This window comes from Gorilla gorilla, chromosome 12 (genome assembly GCF_029281585.2).
Source record: "Gorilla gorilla gorilla isolate KB3781 chromosome 12, NHGRI_mGorGor1-v2.1_pri, whole genome shotgun sequence".
In the NCBI taxonomy this organism is placed as follows: Eukaryota; Metazoa; Chordata; class Mammalia; order Primates; family Hominidae; genus Gorilla; species Gorilla gorilla.
Window position 1 is genome coordinate 111,173,609 of NC_073236.2, and position 21,769 is coordinate 111,195,377.

General features: G+C 42.9%; 1 protein-coding gene across 23 annotated transcripts in view; it reads left to right on the plus strand.

Annotated features, from left to right (window-relative positions):
- LOC129531541 (uncharacterized) overlaps positions 1–21,769 on the plus strand; it is a 40,290-nt gene that overhangs the window by 12,225 nt on the left and 6,296 nt on the right. For 3 of the 23 annotated variants that reach the window (XR_010130016.1, XR_008676781.2, XR_010130024.1), the window contains 3 exons: positions 5,194–5,266; positions 5,440–5,511; positions 14,107–14,813. The exons of 5 other annotated variants lie outside the window; for them this stretch is intronic. Coding sequence is in view for 1 of the 18 variants with exons in the window: in XM_063695979.1 (XP_063552049.1) it covers positions 9,978–10,071; positions 14,107–14,264 (252 nt within the window). In the remaining 17 variants the exon portion in view is untranslated. Of the gene's footprint in view, positions 1–2,640; positions 2,819–5,193; positions 5,267–5,439; positions 5,512–6,403; positions 8,461–9,977; positions 10,072–14,106; positions 14,814–21,769 lie in introns of those variants that run through there. 15 more of the 23 variants (XR_010130022.1, XR_010130014.1, XR_010130026.1 and 12 more) reach the window with 12 other exon arrangements.

Genomic DNA, 21,769 nt, shown 5'->3' on the forward strand with positions numbered 1-21,769 from the left:
AGCAAAGAACAGTATATTCTTCGCCTGGTATCAGACCAGGTTTGGCAGGAATGGGCTGACCCAGGCTACTCCACAGTGATGGGAATGAAGAAGAGGAAGCATCTAGAGTTGCCTTTGAGCTGGGATTGCCAGAAGTTGGTGGCCCAGGATTCACAGGGGGACAAAGGAGAATGATGAGTCCAAGATGATTCCAAGATATCTTTCCCTGTTAGTTTTTCAAGTTTGAGATTCTCCTTCAATTTTCACAATCCAAACTTCATAGAATAAATGAATATGGTCTACTCTTTCCCGCTAAAATGGAGAAGGCTCCAGACCAGGCGTGGCGGCTCACGCCTGTAATCCCAGCACTTTGGGAGGCTGAGGTGGGTAGATCACCTGAGGTCAGGAGTTCGAGACCAGCCGGGCCAACATGGTGAAACCTCATCTCTACTAAAAATACAAAAATTAGCTGGGCATGGTGGCAGACACCTGTAATCCCAGCTACTGGGGAGGCTGAGGCAGGAGAATCGTTTGAATCTAGAAGGTGGAGGTTACAGTGAGCCAAAGTCACGCCACTGCACTCCAGCCTGGGCAGCAGAGTGAGACTCCATCTCAAAAAAAAAAAAAACAACAACGAACAAAAACAAAACAACCCCCCCAAAACCCCCAAATTGACAAGTTGACTCTTAAATGTATATAGAACCGCAAAAGATCTAAAATAGACAAGACCATCTTGAAGAGAAAGAACAAAGTTGGTGGATTATACTATCGGATTTTAAAATTTAATATGAAATTACAGTAATTAAGACAGTGTGATATTAGTACAAGAACAGACAAATCAATAGAAGAGAGTATAGAGTTCAGAAATAGACTCACATATATATAGTGGGGAAAAGATGGTCTTTTCAATAAATGATTCTGGAGTAATTGGATAGTCTTATAAAAAAATAATGAGCTTTGGCCTTTTTTCATACCATATGTGAAAAATTAACTTGAGATGGATCATAGACCTAAATGGCAAAACAATAAAGTTTCTGAAGAATACATGGAAGAATATCTTCATGACTTTATGGCAGTCAAAGATTTCTTTTTTCTTTTTTTTTTTTTTGAGATGGAGTCTCTATTGCCCAGGATGGAGTGCAGTAGTGTGATCTCGGCTCACTGCAACCTCCACCTCCCAGGTTCAAGCGATTCTCCTGCCTCAGCCTCCTGGGCAGTTGGGATTACAGGTGCCTGCCACCACACCCAGCTGATTTTTGTATTTTTAGTAGAGATGGGGTTTCACCATGTTGGCCAGGCTGGTTTTGAACTCCTGACCTCAAATGATCTGCCTGCCTCGGCCTCCCAAAGTGCTAGGATTACAGGCGTGACCCATGACACCCAGCCAGATTTCTTAAACAAGGTACAAAACCCAAAAACAAACAAACAAACTAACCATAAAAGGAAAGATTGATAATTGGATTCATTAAAATTAAGAACTTTTGTGAAAGGGCAAGTCACAGACTGAGAGAAAGTATTTGCAATCCACCTCTCTCTTTCTCTCTCCAATGAAGAATTTAAATTCTATAAACTGATAAGGAAAAGACAGACAACCCAATTATAAAATGGGCAAAACACTTGAACAAGCATTTCACAGAAGAGGATGTCCAAATATCTAGTAAGTATGTGAAAAAGGTACTTAAGACATCATTAGTCACCAGGCAAATGCAAATGCAAATCACAATGAGATACCAACCCACACTCTCCAGAATGGCTAAAATTAAAAAGACTGATGATATCAAGTGTTGGTGAGGATATAGAGCAATTAGAACTTCCACACATTGCTGGTGGGACTGTAAAATGGTGCAACCACTTTGGAAAACTGGCACATCTATGAAAGCTAGATCGAAGCTTTCTCTGTGGTTTAGCACTTCCACTCCTAGGTATATACCCCCAAAAATGAATGCATATGACCATTAAAAGATGTGGACAAAATGTTCATGACAGTTTTATTTTTAATAACCAAACTTTGGAAATAAGCCAAATAAGTCTCAGTGGGGAACTAATAAATTATAGTGTATTCATGTGGTAGAATTTTACACAGTAAAAACAGACAAAAAACCATCTGCTACTACATGTAACAACATGGATAAACCCCACAGACATTATGAGTGAACAAAGACAGACTTAAAAAGTATATATGGGCTGGGAACGGTGGCTTGCATCTGTAATCCTGTACTTTGGGAGGCCAAGGTGGGAGGTTTGCTTAAGCCCAGGAGTTCAAGACCAGCCTGGACAACATTGTGAGACCCCATCTATACCAAAAGTAAAATAAAAAAATTTAGCCAGGCATGTTGGCATGTACCTATGGTCTCAGCTACCCAAACCAGGGAGGTCGAAGCTGCAGTGAGCTGTGATCATGCCACTGCATTCCAGCCTGGACAATAGAGTGAGACCCTTTTTCAAAAAAAAGTACATATGATTTCATTTTTATGAAATTCAAAATAGGTAAAACTAATCAAAAGTGATATAAGTCAGAATAGGGTTTATCTCTGGGTCATAGGGATATTGGCTGGGAAGGGACGAATGAGAACTTTTTGGAGTGCTGGAATGTCCTGTTTTTCTTTTTGTCTTTTTGTTTGTTTGTTTTGTTTTAAGATATGATCTTGCTCTGTCACCCAGGCTGAAGGGAAGTGGCGTAAACATGGCTCAGTGCAACCTCCACCTCCCAGACTCAAGTGATCTTCCCACCTCAGCCTCCTAAGTAGCTGGGACCATAGGTGTGTGCCACCATGCTCGGCTAATTTTTAAATTTTTTGTAGAGATGGTGTCCCACTATGTGGAGTCTTCTTCATATTGATCAAAGTGGCAGTTAAACAAGAATATAATTACATAAAAGTGTACCAAAATGTATATTTAAGATTGGTGTACATTGCTGTATATATTATACTTTGATAAAGAGTATTACAGAAAATTTTAATTTTCTTCTTTTTGCTGTTTTCTAAATGGTCACACCTTTTTCTCAGCTATATTTCCAAAAGTCTAAACTGAAACATAAATTATAATGAGAAGAAAAACAATAAAGGTTATTTTTAAAACACTAGAGCTGAATCTCAGCTACCTATCTAGATCTCTTGGCCTGAGCCCTGGACCCAGCTAAAAATAGTTCAGAGCCTTGCCAGCTGGGAGCTGGGCTATGTTTAGCAGAAACTGGCACATGAGTGAAATGGGGTGGAGCCAAGTAGACACTTTGGATCCGGTAGGCATAGCTCTCCCACAGGAGACTGTTTAGGCCATGCCTGGCATCAGTAACTCAGGCTGTTTCCCACACTACAGGCCAGCACTGTGGGCTCTCAGTTTATTGGGAAATGGAAATAAGAGGGAAGGACAAAAGTCCACTGGGAAGCAGACTGGACAGAAGGGAACTCTGAGCAGCTAAACTCTGACTAATCCCAGGGTATACCTGCGTTTTCTCTTCACCAGGTTAGACTTTTAATTTTTGATTTGGTAAATTTGGATTCCTTTTTCAACAACTCATGTAAAAATGTTATGTTTATGTTTGGGGAGGCTGGGTGCGGTGGTTCATGCCTGTAATCTCAGCACTTTGGGAGGCCGAGACAGGTGGATTGTTTGAGGTCAGGAGTTCAAGACCAACCTGGCCAACATGGCGAAACACTGTCTCTACTAAAAATACAAAAATTATTCAGCTGTGGTGGCACACGCTTGTAATTCCAGCTACTCAGGAGGCTGAGGCAGGAGAATCTGCTGGACCGGGGAGGCGTAGGTTGCAGTGAGCATAGATCCTGCCACTGTACTCCAGCCTGGGCAACAGAGCAAGAGTGTAAAAAAAAAAAAAAAAGTTATATTTATGTTTGGGGAAAGCAGGTGCAGAATTATTTAGATTGCAACCATAAAAAGTTCCCTGGGTGGTTTTGCTGCCAAATCAGCTTAACCTGGGGAATTCACTTCAGGTAACCTCCTCCTCCTTTCCTGTGGTCATCCAAAAGGCAGGGATGGCTAGTATAATTATCCACATCACAGGGATGCTTAGAGGCTTAATTAATGTTCATAACCCACTTTGAAGTATTCAGATGAAGAGACAGTTGACAGAAATGGTGGTGTTCTAAGTTCTACTTACAAACTCTGGCAAGTTACAAAGCAAATTTTGAAGTTGTTTTTTGGTACTCTACTTCCAAATATACTGGCATGGCAACTCCAAGATCCTCCCTCATTTAGTTAGAATCACTGCCACCCAGACAATTTAGAGGACTCTATTTCTACATTTTATTCACTTTAATTTTTTTAAATTTTTAAATTTTTTATTTTTTATTTTTTTTTGAGATGGAGTCTTGCTCTGTGGCCCACGCTGGAGTGCAGTAGTGCAATCTCTCGGCTTACTACAACCTCTGCCTCCCGGGTTCAAGTGATTCTCCCACCTCAGCTTCCCGAGTAGCCAGGATTACAGGCATGCGCCACCATGCCTGGCTAATTTTTTTGTATTTTTAGTAGAGATGGGGTTTCGCCATGTTGCCCAGGCTAGTCTCGAACTCCTGACCTCAGGAGATTCGCCCACCTTGGCCTCCCAAAGTACTGGGATTATAGGCGTAAACCACTGTGCCCAGCCATTTTCTTCATTTTTAAAAAGAAAGTATAAATATGAGGTGATTTATAACAAGTGGCATTTGGAGGAATGACACTAAACAAGTTGGTATGTTGCTATTGTCAGCAAATAGAGAACTTTTAGCCCACAACTAAGATGCAAAACAACTTTCAAGATAGGGAAAAAGTGTGCCAAACTCTGATCAAATGTAAGCCTTAAGCCAAACACTATGAATACCATTAGAAACTTTTTTTTTTCTTTAGAGACAGGGTCTCTCTTTGTTGCCCAGGCTGGAGTACAATGGTGTGATCTCGGCTCACTGCAACCTCTGCCTCCCAGGTTCAAATGATTCTCCTGCCTCAGCCTCCCTAGTAGCTGGGATTACAGGCACCCGCCACCATGCCCAGCTAATTTTTTGTATTTTTAGTAGAGACAGGGTTTCACTATGTTGACCAGGCTGGTCTCGAACTCTTGACCTCAGATGATCCACCCACCTCAGCCTCCCAAAGTGCTGGGATTACAGGCATGAGCCACTGCGCCCGGCTGAAAATAGCCTTTCGAAATGTCCACCTTGATTTGTTCAGCTTCCATATATAACACTTAACCTTCTGATTTTAATATGGTTTCTTAAATAGATTTTTCCTACCAGGAAGAGCATGTGCTGACCAACAGACATGAATTTCAGCCTGGTAGTTACAACATTCACAGGTAATGAATAAATGGCATTGTATTTTATTAATCAGTCTATTATAACTCTGATTAATATAAATCAATTCCTCAGAGCCAGCTCTTTTTTAAATAAATGGAGAACAATGAGTTTTATGAATTTGCAATCTTTGGGTCCAGCACACATTTTGAGGCCTCATTTATGCTTTCCTTAGTATACCCACATCACTAAGCTGGGAGGCACATTTTGAGACCCAGAATCCTGACACCTCCATGCCTTCAAAAGGGTAAGTTTATCAAGTTTAATAACAATTCATAAAACATCACTCACCTGGGTCCTCCTCCTTTACCTGTGACTTTCAAACACCTGTGACCTCTGAGATATTGAGGGGCATGGTGATTCATTTTTAATATCTTTGCCCTTTTGCTCTTTTCAAATGACACTTGTGGCTGAGCGTAGTGGCTCACACCTGTAATCCCAGCACTTTGGGAGGCCGAGGCAGGGAGATAACATGAGGCCAGGAGTTCAAAACTAGCCTGGCCAACATGGCGAAACCCCATCTCTACTAAAAATACAAAAGTTAGCTGGGTGTGGTGGCACATGCCTGCAATCCATGCTACTTGGGTGGCTGAGGCAGGAGAATCACTTGAACCCAGAAGGCAGAGTTTGCAGTAAGCTGAGATCACACCATTACACTCCATCCTGGGCGACAGAGTAAGACCCTGCTTGGAAAAAAAAAAAAAAAAAAAGCTTCTAATCTGATTTGGTATGAGGTATAACCTAGAAAATCTGGAAAAGACACACAAATGAACTTTGCCAGAAACAAAGCTGTGGAGACTAAACCAATCCATATTACACACCTAACTTTCCTCATTATATATTTTTTTGCAAGGGCAAAAAAAAAAAAATGAGGCATGGTAAAGCAATGACAATTTCCACGGTCTCTGTAAATGAGGAAATTGTCAAAGGTATTTGCCACTGATATACTCCACATCCTGTGCTTTTTTTTTTTTTTTTTTTTTTGAGATAGGAGTCTTGCTCCATTGCCCAGATTAGAGTGCAGTGGCATGATCACAGTTCACTGCAGCCTCGACTGCCTGGGCTCCAGTGATCCTCTTGTCTCCTAAGTAGCTGGGACCACAGGTGCATGCCAGCTAATTTTTAAATTTTTTTTTTAGATACCGAGGTCTCCCTGTATTGCCCAGGCTGGTCTCAAACCCCTGGCCTCCAGCGATCCTTCCACCTCAGCCTCCCAAAGTGCTGGAATTACAGGTTTGAGCCACTGTGCCCAGTTTCTTCTGTGTTCTTGATGGAAAACTTATTATTACTGCTACTCTCCTCCTTGCCCATCAGCCATACTCTGGCTGCATTAGCTTTCTTTGTATTCCCAGCACTCCCCAAGCCTGTTCTTCCTTTTGGGTCTTTGTCTGGGGTCTTGCTCTAGCTGTAATGTTCTTTACCCTTAGATTCCCATGATTGGCTCCTTCTTGTCCCTAAGTCTCAGCTAAAGTGTTATCCTGCAGAAAGGCCTTCACTGATGATCCCATCCAAAGTAATCACTGTATTACACCATTCAATTTTATTCTCTGCATAGCATTTACCCATTGCTAATATTTTTCTTATTTATTTATTTTTTTTAAATAATCTATCTCCTGTCAACTAGAATGTAAGCCCTGATAGGGCAGGACTCTTTTATTACACTGTATTTTCATTATTATATCTACAGTGCCAAAAACTATCCCTAACACAGGGGAGATGCTCTATACATGTTTGGGGAAGAGGGAGGAAGGAAGGGAGGGAGAGAGGGAAGAAGGAAGGAAGGTGGGAAGAAAGGAAAGAAAGGAAGACAATTGGGAAGGATTTTTCTGATCTGAGGCTGATTGTTGGAGGCATCCAACTGGTTATTATTTTGCTTAACAGCAAAATATTTTTATCCACCTCCTTTGGAAACAAGAGATCTTAAAGATGTTTTGAGTTGATTACATAAGACTATTTAACAGTGGTTATGAAAACAGATGAGTTATCCTGAGAGGCTTTACTAGATATTTGTCATCATGAGCTCAGTCTCATAAGTTATTACAATAGAAAATCAGGAAAAACTGCTTATGTGTTTGAATTCAAGTAGCTAAGTCTCAAAATATAATAAAAAACAGTTGCACTACAGATTTTCTTTCAAAATAGCTCAAAAATACCTTGTTGGCAGCAAAGGGAGTAATAATAAAATATCTTCCAAAAAACCTGAAAATAGGAAATAAATTTGCCTTCTGAGAGTTAAACCAGTCATACGCACACATACACACGTGCACACATGTGCATGCATGTGAACATGCACAGAGTCACACAGAGATTAGGCTAAACCCAATGAGGGAGGAAACTGAGAGATAACCAGTATGTACCTGAAGACTTTGGGAATACCCCTAACTTCAGTGACCTGGGGGTAATCCAGGAAGGCAATCACCAGAATGTGTTTGTTAATTTAATCCGTTGTATGGAGAAAGTCTGGATGAACAGAGGATGTAGGCAGAGAGCTGTCAGCCTGTAGCCTGGAAAACCTCAACCTAAGAAGCAAGGAGTGGGTAGCACACTCCCAACTACTGTTCAAGAGAGAAGGGGCCTTGGCCTAAGGATTTGAGCTCTCAGGTCTCTGTGGCAAATGTATCTTTGGATAAGTCATCTACCCACCTCTCCTTACTCAGATTTCATGCTCCACATGGCTCCCTGTGTGCTGAAGCCTGATTACAGGAAGCAAAGACTCTGGTCTGCTGATGTGAAGGCTCACCTGTTAGCTGGTTGCATTTATGGTTAAAATGGAATGAGTTTGAATTCTGGCTATACAGCAGTCTCTGTGAGCTTGGGTTAGTATGAGTTTACCTGTGAGATAAAGTTCCAGAGCAGAGTGACTTGTGACTTGTGTTGGGTCCATACTACGTGGCAGACAGTGGACCAGAATTTATACCACAAATCCAGGTTGGCTCTGAGAAGACACTGCCACTAAGGACTGATCTAAACTCAGTTCCCTTTCAAGTTCACCAATTGTATGACTCACATGACATTGAATGAGGCCGGGAGTGTGATACTAGCTGGACTCACCTTCAAGAACCCAAAAGACCCCAGTGGATAAGATGTGGATACTCTAGTCCGTGGGTCAGCAAACTTTTTCTGTGAAGGGCCAGAAAACAAATCTATTAGGCTTGTGGACCACATACAGCCTCTATTACATATTTGTTATCTTGTTGTTGTTGTTGTTCTTGTTGTTCTTCTTGTTGTTGTTGTTTTTCGAGACAGAATCTCACTCTGTCGCCCAGGCTGGAGTGCAGTGGTGCGATCTCTGCTCACTGCAACTTCCATCTCCCAGGTTCAAGGGATCCTCCTGCCTCGGCCTCTGAGTAGCTGGGATTACAGACGTGCGCCACCACGCCCAGCTAATTTTTTGTGTTTGTAGTAGAGATGGGGCTTCACCATGTTGGCCAGGCTCATCTGTAACTCTTGACCTCCAGTTATCCACCCACCTCTGCCTCCAAAAGTGTTGGGATTACAGGCGTGAGCCACTGCGCCCAGCCTTTTTATTATTATTATTATTATTTTGAGACAAATTCTTGCTCTGTCACCCAGACTGGAGTGCAATGGCGTGATCTCATCTCACTGCAACCTCTGCCTCCCAGGTTTAAGCGATTCTCCTGCCTCAGCCTCCGTAGAAGCTGGGACTACAGGCATGCACCACCACGCCTGGCTAATTTTTGTATTTTTAGTAGAGACAGGTTTTTGCCATCTTAGTCACTGGTCTGGAAGTCCTGGCCTCAAGTAATCTGTCCACCTTGGCCTCCCAAAGTGCTGGGATTATAGGCATAAGCCACTGCGCCCAGTCTATTATTTATTTTTTATACAACCCTTTGAAAATATAAAAACCATTTTTTGCTCCTGGTACAAAAACAGGCTCCTGGCCACATTTGGCCCAAGGGGATGCAGTTCACTGACCCCTGCTCTAGTCCTGAGCTGGCGACTCATTTATGGGGAGACCACAGACAAGCTACTTTAATTAGTTTATTCATAAACAGTACCTTCATAATTTGCCTTATTCCACTCCAGGTGTGTGACCACTAACTTTGCCAGTCTGTGAGGCCAGATAATCAAATATGAAAACTGGGTGGGTCACAGGAGAATGTTTTGTACTGGCATGGTGCAGGGTGGCTAGCCAAGGAGACATGTGACCCCAAGAGGGGCCGGACAAGAGCTGCTGTCTTTGAGAACACTTTGGAGAACAAGCATTGTCTGAATAAAGTCTCAACTAAAGATAAAACTTCCTAGATAAAGCTAAGGAGAAAATGCTTTTGGTCAGGAATCCCAAAGATCTTTGAGATATTTCCTAAGGGACTCTCAGCTACACACCTACCCTTCTGTGGACTTGTAAACGCCTGGCTCTGTGGGGCCCTATCAGCTCTCTACCATGCATCCAGGTAAAGGGAGCTGCCCTAGGAGTTTGGAGAACATATCCAAATTGCACCTCAATGAATGGGGATCGCTGGAAACTGGATCTTCCGGAACCCAGCTATAGTTAAATAAATTATTTCCTTGAGCGGGGAACAAGACTTACTGAAAGAAAGGAATTAAACCAACTTTGCTGTTTGTTTTTTTGGGTGAGTTTAGTAGGCAGTCTAAATATATCATTCCTATTACAGCTTTTTCATTACATATTTTATTCTTTGGAATTTAAATCACTTAAAATTTTTATTTATTTTAACTCAAAATATGCAGATGAGCAGATTCATGTATGACCAGAATGTAAACCAGGATCACAGAGCAGCCGGAGAGGTGGTGACAGAACCGTCGATGGAACCCTGGGCTCCAGGTTCTGACTCCTATTTTCACTCACTATTTTTTTTTTTTTTTGAGACGGAGTCTTGCTCTGTCGCCAGGCTGGAGTAGAGTGGCACAATCTCTGCTCACTGCAAGCTCCGCCTCCCAGGTTCACGCCATTCTCCTGTCTCAGCCTCCCAAGTAGCTGGGAGTACAGGCGCATGCTGCCATGCCTGCCTAATTTTTTTTTTTTTTTTAATGGTATTTTAGTAGAGACAGGGTTTCACCATGTTGCCCTAGCTGGTCTCAAACACCGGAGCTCAGGCAATCCGCCCACCTCGGCCTCCCAAAGTGCTAGGATTACAGACGTAAGCCATCGCGCCCGGCCTATTTTCACTCTTTATTGCAGTGATTCTTGAATGCTGCTATGGATAGGGATGGGGACAGGGGTGGGGTGGGGAGCTCTGTGTAGTTTGAAAAAGATTTTATCCCTCTTAATTCCCAGTTGAAATTCACTGATCTACAATTCATCTGATTTTGCCTTGGTCTTCTTGAAACCTCTTCAAACAAAACAAAACAAAAAAATAACACTCAAGCTGGAGAATGGTTCTACTTATTCAGAAGTGGCCAGCAGAAGAGCTGTAGAGAACAGAGTGATTCCCGAATCAGCAAACCCCGTGAGCTTGGATGATTCAAACCAAGCTGTGGCCGGGATCAGCTTCATTCACTGGCAAGAACCCGCCCAATAAATCGCAAGATAGAACCACTTTAAGTCCTCTCTTTTCTAAAATAGGAGTGTGTCTCCTACTCATTTTGTTCATTTCAAAAGGATCAAAGACAAGTAAATTTTTTTAGACTATGAATCTGTGGCAAATGGGTAACTTGAATAAGATAAAATCATTCTCCATCAAAGGAAGGTGGATTGAAGGGGTAACACACTCTCAAACTACCCGCAACAACACCTCCCCCCAACAAATAAAATGTAAATGTGAGATTTTAAGTAGGTTAATAACATAAAACACTCAGAGGAGCCGAGAAGAGACTCTGGCATCAACATTATAGAAGTACTATGGCTGGCCAGGTGTGGTGGCTCACACCTGTAATCCTGCACTTTGGGAGGCAGAGGCAGGCAGTTCGTTTGGGCTCAGGAGTTTGAGACCAGCCTGGGCAACATGGTGAAAACCCATCTCTACTAAAAATACAAAAATTAGCTGGGCGTGGTTGTGCGTGCCTGAGGCTGAGGTATGAGAATCTCTTGAACCCGGGAGGTGGAGGCTGCAGTGAGATGAGATCGTGCCCCTGCACTCCAGCCTGGGCAACAGGGTGAGAGCCTGTCCCAAAAAACAAACAAACAAAAAACAAAACAAAAAAAGTAACTATAGCTGCATACAATTTAGCTATTAAACACCTTATTTGAAATAATATGAGCCGCTAACTAGAATCATATACATTTTAGAATTTAGATCGACCCTAGAGAAATTTTCCAGGTGAAGAAACTGAATATCTGCTCTGGACGCAGAATCTGAGGGCTGGGCTGGACCAGGAGCCTTGTGCGTGCCTCTAGCATAGCACATAGCATAGAATGCTCTAGCCTGAGCTCCTGGACTGCAGACCATATTCTTTCTCTTTCTATTCCTAACAGCTAGGAAAGTGTCTGGCGCTTAGTAGGTGTCTAGTAATGTTTGATACACCAATTGGAAGAAGCAAGAGTGTAAATCCTAGGACAATAAGAGAAAAAGTTTAGAGGAAAAATCCTTCTCTGATCTCTCAGAGCATGGTAGGGCGAAATTACCCAAAAAAGCAAAAGTGACCTCAGTGTGGCTTTTTTTAGGTGAACCTCCCAGTCACAGGTAAGTATTTGCCAGACTGCCCAGAGCGATCACTTCTGTCATCGCTATTAATAACATGGCTTGCTTATTTTGTCTTATTGGAGTATTAGAATGAGTTCACTTGCAATTAAGTTCCCTGCTTTAATTACAGCAGAAATAAAAAATAGGTAGACAAGTGACTTTCATTCAAGTATTTCAGACATGTTTCACTTTTGAAATCTGAACTATTAAATATTAAGCATCTTGTTTGAAGTTAAAAGTACAGATTATCTCATCACGGAAAAGATTAAATTATAATGCTATCTACCTTATGATTAAAATGGCTTGTCAGATTTTAGTAGCTGTTGAAAGAATCATGTCTTTTCTGTATCTAAATTGTTTGATTCTTTTCCCTGAAAAGACAAAAAATACCGTGAACCCTTAATTTCAATAGCACAAAGAATTGTGCCTTCCATATTTATAAACCAGCCGCAGGACAAAGGGAAACAATATGGAATTAAACATTACATTCTCTTAAGAAATATTTTCTTTCAGGGTTAAATAAATATCTTTATGCTTTTCCATTTTCTTTTTGAAACAGAGTAACCCTATGACATTTCAAAGTGAAATAGCTACACACACAATTTTTATAGAGAGGCTAGAATGACTTTTTTTTAGAACAAGTATAATTAACCACACACACAGCATATTATTCATTGTCCTATGACCTTTGTTATTTAATTTCACATTCTGAAAATGTTTGCTTCTAAATTTACTCAGGAAAATGAGGAAATGTTATGGTTGCTTTGCTGGCTGTATATTACAGTGAAGTATACCCAGAATGGTTTTCAAATGTAGATGTTAAAAAATATCTGTTGTTTGCCTGCTTTGGCATGTAAAAGGTTTAACAAAAGCGTAGTAATTTGGATTTATCAGAGAGACCCCCCAGCCAAGGTCTTCAAAAATTCTAAGTAACTATGAAGTATGGTGCCTGGTGAGGTCAAGGAGAGGAGCACACCCGCTGGAGTAGGGGACAAAAGTCAGTGGCTTTGGATGTCCCTGAAAAGTCTGCCTCCCCCTGCCCTCCCAGCCCCAACTGCTGTCCTTCCTATTCCATTGCCTCCAGGGACCATGATGTGGCTGTGTGGTGGGAGTAGATCAGGGGTTAAACATATATACATATATTTTAAAAGTTGTAAAATCCCTTCCACTAAAACAGAAACATAAACAAAAACCCTCTATTACACAGCAGGTGAAAAGGACCTCCTGTGGTTGATCTGTGGTTTGGGGGTGGGGGTCAGAGGCACCTAGGAATATATGAAATGAAATTTTGGAATCTCTGCTCTAATATGCCTGCCACTACAAGTTGGGTCACTTTCCTTACTCTAGTGTGATGCCATTGCCTAGGCCAGAGCCACTTATATGGGAGTGCAGCTTGTGCCCTGTGCCAGGTGCCCAACCAAGAGGGACATTAGGGATAAAAATCCAGCCCTGGCTTCTCTTGCTGAGTCTGGCTCCCTGGTGCAGGGCTGATTCTGCAGGGAAGAAAGGGTCTCCTTTGTATTATGTCTGCCTGGGGGGGATGTCGTTTTCTTTTTCTTTTTCTTTTTTTTTTTTTCCCGAGACAGAGTCTCTCGCCCAGGCCGCAGTGCAGTGGCACGATCTTGGCTCACTGCAAGCTCCGCCTCCTGGGTTCACGCCATTCTCCTGCCTCAGCCTCCCGAGTAGCTGGGACTACAGGCGCCTGCCACCATGCCCAGCTAGTTTTTTGTATTTTTAGTAGAGATGGGGTTTTGCTGTGTTAGCGAGCATGGTCTCAATCTCCTGACCTTGTGATCCGCCTGCCTTGGCCTCCCAAAGTGCTGGATTTACAGGCATGAGCCACTGCACCTGGCCTTTCTTTTTTTGGGGGTGGGGGACAGAGTCTTGCTCTGTCACCTATGCTGTAGTGCAGTGGCACGATCTCAGCTCACTGCAACCTCCGCCTCCTGGGTTCAAGCGATTCTCTTGCCTCAGCCTCCTGAGTAGCTGGGATTATAGGCACCCGCCACCTCACCCAGCCAACAGGGTTTCACCATGTTGGCCAGGCTGGTCTGGAACTCCTGACCTCAAATGATCTGGCTGCCTCAGCCTCCCAAAGTGCTGGATTTACAGGCGTGAGCCACTGCACCTGGCCGAAAGCCAAAACATTTTAAACAAAATGTGCTCTATACTTCAATCTTGACAAATCCATAACATCATTAAAAACATTTGTTTTGTTTTGTTTTGTTTTGAGACAGGAGTTTCACTTGTTGCCCAGGCTGGAGTGCAACGGCGCGATCTCAGCTCACTGCAACCTCCGCCTCCCCAGTTCAAGCGATTTTCCTGCCTCAGCCTCCTGAGTCACTGGAATTACGGGCGCCTGACACCACGCCCAGCTAATTTTTTGTATTTTTAGTAGACATGGGGTTTCACTATGTTGGCCAGGCTGGTCTCGAACTCCTGACCTCATGATCCTCCTGCCTCGGCCTCCCAAAGCGCTGGGATTACAGGTGTGAGCCACTGTGCCTGGTCCATTAAAAACATTTGTAAAGCTATGGTATTGATAAAGTATTATGAAAGACTGCAAAAAAAGATGGCTAATTTTTAGTTACTATTGCACATGTTTAGAGGAGCTAATGACATTTTCTATGATTAATAAAAGACATTATTTATGTTTTTATTTATGTATTCCACAACATTTATTTTATTTTCTCCATTTCAGGAAAACCACTATGTTGTTACAATAAAGATTTTCATGTAATTTGTGTTCAATTGATAGTAATAATGTAACAAGTTAAAAATGAAGGTAATTGTGTTTAAAATTTGAGCATATTTTCATCAAAATGTAAGTTAAAGTGATTGTAAATTTTAAGATCATAATTACTTTGTATATCTTCAAGAAAATTATTGTTTTAAAATATGCCTATTAAAATTAGAAGGCAAAATAAAAATATATGAATACCAACATTTTAAATAAAAATCATTTAAATAAAGCCGAACTTTTTTTTTTTTTTAAGAGGTCTCACTGTATTGCCCAGGCTGATCTTGAAGTCCTTGGCTCAAGCTGTCCTCTCACCTAGGCCTCCCAAGTGCTGGATTACAGGCATGAGCCACCATCCTGGACAATATGGTGAAACCCCATCTCTACAAAAAATACAAAAAATAGCCGGACGTGGTGGTGCACGCCTGTAATCCCAGCAATTTGGGAGGCTGAGGTGGGAGGATGGTTGAGACTAGGAGGTGGAGGTTGCAGTGAGCTGAGATTGTGCCACTGCACTCTAGCCTGGACGACAGAGCCAGACCTTGTCTTGGGGGAAAAAACAACGTAATAAGAATTGTTTGCTATTGCAAAATATCCATGGTCACAATGCACAATGTGCAACTGTTGCAAATGCCACTTAATTCCCAAGTACCTCCAGAACTCGGAGTTGGAAAACAGAGAAGCTGGAAAAGGGATCCTCAGCATTCCTAGCCAATGATACTTGGTAATGCAAGAATCTATTGCATTCATATTCTCTGAAAGGAGGAATTTGACAACTTAATTAATTTGTCCTTTTTTATGTAAGAGTTTCTGCCACTCAAATCTTTGCAAAGCCATTTTTTTCCGCTAATGTCAGCAGCAACACAACCCACAAAGCTTTTTGTTTTGAAGACATAGGGCAAGAGAGATACAGAAGTGTTTCTGTGAATCCTGAATGGTGTTATCTCAAGAAGAAATGTTTAGGGTCATGAGTTGCACTGGACCAGCATGGAGGGGCTGGATCCCAGGGCCAGAGGCACCCCTATGTCTTTTTTTTTTTTTTTTTTTTTTTTCTGAGAAAGAGTCTTGCTTTGTCACCCAGGCTGAAGTGCAATGGTGCAATTTCAGCTCGCTGCAACCTCCACCTCCCGGGCTCAGGCGATTCTCTTGGCTCAGCCTCCTGAGTAGCTGGGATTACAGGCACACGCCACCGCACCCAGCTAGTTTGTATTTTTAGTAGAGACGGGGTTTCACCATGTTGCCCAGGCTGGTCTTGAACTCCTGACCTCAGGTGATCCACATGCCTTGGCCTCCCAAAGTGTTGGGATTACAGGCGTGAGCCACTGTGCCCGGCCACCTCCATGTCTTTTAATCAGCTTTGTGTGTGTTTGTTAAACGTGGAATACAGGTCAGAGGTCTCTGCTGTTTGCATTTCACGGTGCTACTATCTGGAAGTTTAGGATAAATCATTCTTTTTAAAAAAGGCTGTGTCAGAATTCAGGCACAGATATTTACATGGTAGAATGCCCACTTTAATTAGCAAATTACAAATAGAAGTCGTGCTGAAATTTTGCCTCTCATTTTTCTGTGAGAGTAGTTTTCTTTTCTTTTTTTTCTTTTTTTTAGACGGAGTCTGTCTCTGTCATGCAGGCTAGAGTGCGATGGCGCAATCTCAGCTCACTGCAACCTCCACCTCCCGTGTTCAAGCGATTCTCCTGCCTCAGCCTCCTGAGTAGCTGGGATTACAGGCGTGCACCACCACGCCCAGCTAATTTTTATGCTTTTAGTACAGATGGGGTTTCATCATGTTGGTCAGGCTGGTTTTGAACTCCTGATCTTGTGATCCACTCGCCTCAGCCTCCCAAAGTGCTGGGAGACATTTAACTTTTTGAGGAATTGCTAGATTATTTTTCAAACTGGCTATACCATTTTGCATTCCTGCCAGCCATGTGTGAGGGTTCTGGTTTCTCCATATCCTCACCAACACTTGTTATTATCTGTCTTTTTTATTATAGCCATCCTGGTGAGTGGGAAGTGGTATCTGATCATGGTTTTGATTTGCATTACTCTGATGGCTAGTGATGTTGATAGTTCTTTTTATCTAGCTATTTCTGAAGAGAGAGAAAGAATGACAATGTTTGTGAACATCTTCATTCAATACTGTGCTCATGGTCTTTAGATATAGATTAATTCATAGAATGTAAAATTAGAAGGGACCTTAGACCCAGGTCAGGTACCTGCTTTATACCATAGCTCACCTGCAGTGCTGGGTGTCAACTACTTCCACTAGTCAGAAAGTTCTCATCTTTGGTGGGTTTTATTTTTATTTTTTGATACGGAGTCTTGTTCTTATTGTCCAGGCTGGAGTGGAGTGGCATGATCTCAGTTCATTGCAACCTCTGCCTCCTGGGTCCAAGATATTCTCCTGCCTTAGCCTCCCGAGTAGCTGGGATGACAGGTGCCTTCACGCCTGGCTAATTTTTGTATTTTTAGTAGAGACAGGGTTTCACCACGTTGGCCAGGCTGGTCTCAAACTCCTGACCTCAGGCGATCTGCCCCCTTTGGCCTCCCAAAATGCTGGGATTATAGGCATGAGCCACTGTGCCCGGCTGACTTTTTTTTTTTTTAAATGAAATCTTTTTCTGAAACTTTTTTCCAGAAACTTTTAGTCACTAAGCCAAGCTTTGCTCTCTGAAGCAAGGCAAAGCTCTCTCTTCATAACTCAGCATTCATCTCCTTCATTCGGCTAAATCCACAGATATATTTTTAAAGACAGCTTTGGGCTGGGCACGGTAGCTCACCCCTATAATCCCAATACTTTGGAAGGCCAAGGTGGGCGGATCACTTGAGGTCAGGAGTTCGAGACCAGCATGACCAACATGGCGAGACCCTGTCTCTACTGAAAAATACAAAAATTAGCCAGGTATGGTGGTGGGCGCCCGTAATCCCAGCTTCTCAGGAGGCTGAGGCAGGAGAATGGCTTAAACCTGGGAGGTGGAGGTTGCAGTGAGTGACATCTCGCCATTGCGCTCCAGCCTGGACGATATGGTGAGATCCTGCCTAAAAACAAAAACAAAAAGAAAAACAAAAACAAACAAACGAAAAAACCAGTTTTGGCAGCCCACTAAGTTGTTGCCTTTTTCTTTTTCCTTTCGAGTTAATGAGCCCAGCCCGAGGCTGCTATGCAGATCTGGCAACACTTACCAGGCTGTAGCAGCTCAGCTGGGATTCACCTGGAAAGCGGGTAGATCAGAAGGTTCCAGACCAAAGTCTGGGCGGAGGAGGCTTAAGTAACTTGAAGAAACATACTCTGAAATTGCCCGCATGTTTTTTCCAGTCACTCTATTTAGTTTGAAATTTCAAACCATTTTAAACAAGGGTATGTGGTTTTTATGTTTACTGAAAAGGAACAATTTTTTCTTTTTTTTCTTTGAGACAGAGTCTTACTCTGTCCCCCAGGCTGGAGTGCAGTGGTGCGATCTCAGCTCACTGCAGCTTCCCTCTGCCAGGTTCAAGCAATTCTCCTGCCTTAGCCTCTTGAGTAGCTGGGGCTACAGGCCTGCGCCACCATGCCCAGATGATTTTTGTATTTTATTTTTCAAGTAGAGATGGGGTTTCGCTATTTTGGCCAGGCTGGTTTTGAACTCCTGACCTCAAGTGATCCTCCCGCCTCAGCCTGCCAAAGTGCTGGGATTACAGACGTGAGCTACAGTGCCCGGCCAGGAATAAATGTTTTTAAAAATGTTGAGAATGTAGTCTATAAAAAGAGGGTCTCTGCCCTCCTGCTTACTGTATAAAAAGATACGTTTAGGTCATTTCACTCAACCCGGCATACTTTGAAAAGGCGCCTGCTGTCGCTTTGTGCACATGTGACTGCATAAGTGTGCATCTCTGTGTGTTGCCATCAATCCATTTGTCCCTTCAGTCTTCCATGAACCTGGCCTTGCCTCTCTGAGTTACTCGTCCCCAGTTCCCACTCTTCACACCTCTAAAGAAAGAGAGGATTCCGGCTGAGCGCGGTGGCTCACACCTGTAATCCTAGCACTTTGGGAGGCCAAGGAGGGCAGATCATGAGGTCAGGAGATCCAGACCGTCCTGGCTAACACGGTGAAACCCGGTCTCTACTAAAAATACAAAAAATTAGCCGGGCGTGGTGGCGGGTGCCTGTAGTCCCAGCTACTAGGGAGGCTGGGGCAGGAGAATGGGGTGAACCCGGGGGGCGGAGCTTGCAGTGAGCCGAGATCACACCACTGCACTCTAGCCTGGGCGACAGAGCGAGACTCCGTCTCAAAAAAAAAAAAAAGAGGATTCCTTCTCCTGCTTCTACTCAGACCCTGGAACCCAACCATCATCTTTGTTCTCTCAAACCTTCCTCCATCTGGTGGATCTAGAGGAATCCCTCCTTTGTTGTGGGCAAAATGCCTTTCACCCTAAGCTAATTTCTCTCTCTCTCTCTCTTTTTTTTTTTTTTTTTTTGAGACACACTTTCACTCTTTTGCCCAGGCTGGAGTGCAGTGGCGCAATCTTGGTTTACTGCAACCTGTGCCTCCTGCCTCAGCCTCCCAAGTAGCTGGGATTACAGGCACGTACCACCAGGCCTAGCTAATTTTTGTATTTTTGGTAGAGACGGGGTTTCGCCATGTTGGCCAGGCTGGTCTCTAACTCCTGACCTCAAGTGATCCGCCCACCTTGGCCTCCCAAAGTCCTGGGATTACAGGTGTGAGCTATTGTGCCCAGCCATAATTACTCTTATTTTGTATTCCCGACCCTACATCCCTCTTCATCCAAACTGATGCTTTTCTCTTAAAGGCACCCTGCCCCATTCCTTCCTGTCCCTGGAATGCACCAGACTCATGCTTCTCCTTTTTGCTGGGCTGGTCTCTCCCGTTGGAACACTCTTGCAGCTGTTGTCCCCTGGGCTCACTCCTCTTCATGACTCAGATCCCAGCTCAGCTATCACTTCCTTTGAGAGAGGCCGTCCCCAGTGGCCCTCAGACAAAGCCCAATGACAGCCGGGATTTCTGTCTATTTCATTCATGGTAGTATTCTCGGCATCTAGAACAGTTCTGGCACATGGCAGGCACTTGATGAATCCTTGACACTAAAGGAGCTTGTGTAAAAAAGTACTAGGTTGCATAATTTCTGCCATTTTGAGTGAGGCCAGAAAAGAACTGAGAAATCAACAAAGAAAGGAGAAGCAAACGAGGGGGAAAAGACATGGCAGGGCAAAGGACAAAAATGGGTAGTTGGAGAACAAACGGGACAGGGTTTATGGCCTGTTCTCTCCTTTCCCTGAAATGGAAAATGCTTTCTGCTGTGATTAAAGCAAACACCAGGCTTAACTTGAAGTAAAGGACATCAAAAAGAAAAAAATATATAGAAAAGAGGACAATCCCCCCATTCTTCTAGCTTCCGCTTTCAGTTTTCATCAACAAAATAAAAATTGGTTAGATAGGTGTCAATTCCCACTGCACATGAGAAAATTGCTTAGTTAAAAGTATCAGCATAAATGGGATCCAAAATAAAGGGGCACAGTTTTGTCTAAAAGAAAGAAAAGCTGTCCCTTCTAAAGTGCAGATTATTCTGCCGGACTAGGTATGAAAGGGGAAAAAAATAAAAAAAAAAGTGCACATTATTTTCTAAAACCTTTTGGCTACCCTGTAAGATATTTTGCTCACAATTGAGTGAATTACCGGCCACGGTAGAGACTGACAATATATAAAGGATGTTCCCAACTCAGCCTGTTGTGCAACCATTCTTGATTTCTTGTGTCAAACTGGATCTTCTGCTTCCCTTGCCAACTGAAATCAAATGGATGTGTTAGGTCATAGCACTACTATGGAATAGTTTCCACACTTGTTTTTCTTTCTCCTTTCTCACCTCCTGTTTATTACATGTAACAAGTCAGATTGTAATTTGAAAGTGAGGAACTAAGGCAGCTTGCTAGCACGCTGAGGCTGAGCACTGCTGCTCGTATTGTTTAGACTTTTGGTGACAGCCAGAGGGTATTAGTCACATGGTTGTTTGGGATGTGCAATCATCCGAGGCTAAAATGACATCACCAGAGTGCATTACACTGGAACTTAGCAAATCTGCACTGCAGGATTTGCCAAGGGAAATTAAACTGGTAGCTTTCTAAACTCCTCCCATCCCCCATGTGATTAGTTATATTTTTCTAGTGACTTTTATGCCGAAGAGGAACCTTGTCCAGTTCTTCTTTCTGGTGTGTGTAAATGTCACTGAAACTAAGGCTTCATGCATGTGAAATCGTTACCAGTAAAAATGTTTTTTCTTCCTCAATTTACTTATCCAATGCTTTAGACCTCTGTACATGCTATGCTTTCTTACCTCTCTGGCTGGTGGTGTGAGTTGTTTCCTCTGTTTGACATGCTCTTCTCACTAGTCCTCACCCCTCTGCCCCTTGTCTATCTGGTGAACTCCTACTCATCCTTTAAGACCGTTTCAAAATATTTCTATATGAGTTTTCCTTTACCTCCTCCTCTTCTGATTCAGATAGTAACTTCATCCTGTCTTCCATCATTCATTATAAGAGTGTATATCCCTTGGGCCGGGTGTGGTGGCTCACGCCTGTAATCCCAGCACTTTGGGAGGCCGAGGCAGGCAGATCACAAGGTCAGGAGATCAAGACCACCCTGGCCAACATGGTGAAACCCCGTCTCTACTAAAAAATACAAAAAAGTAGCCGGGTGTGGGGGTGCGTGCCTGTAATCCCAGCTACTCGGGAGGCTGAAGCAGGGGAATCCTTGAACCTGGGAGGCAGAGGTTACAGTGAGCCGAGATTGTGTCACTGCACTCCAGCCTGATGACAGAGCAAGATGCCGTCTCAAGAAAAAAAAAAAAAAAGAGTGTATATCCCACTGTTATAACCTTTATCACATTATACATTATTTCCATATGGAAGTTTTATGGGGGGAGAAACTATGTCTCCACATCCTTGTTTCCCTAGCATTTGGCACAGTCTTGGCAAATAGTAAGCCCTCAACATATGTTTATTCTCTCCTTCCTTCCTCAGTTTTTTTATCCTCATCATCATGTATGTTTTCAATTTGAAACAAAGTTTTATCAATTTTTAGATTACATACTTTGAAGATATGTTATTAAGGACATATAAGTTTAGAGTTGTTATAGCTCTCCAGTGAAAAAAAAAATTTTTTTTTTGA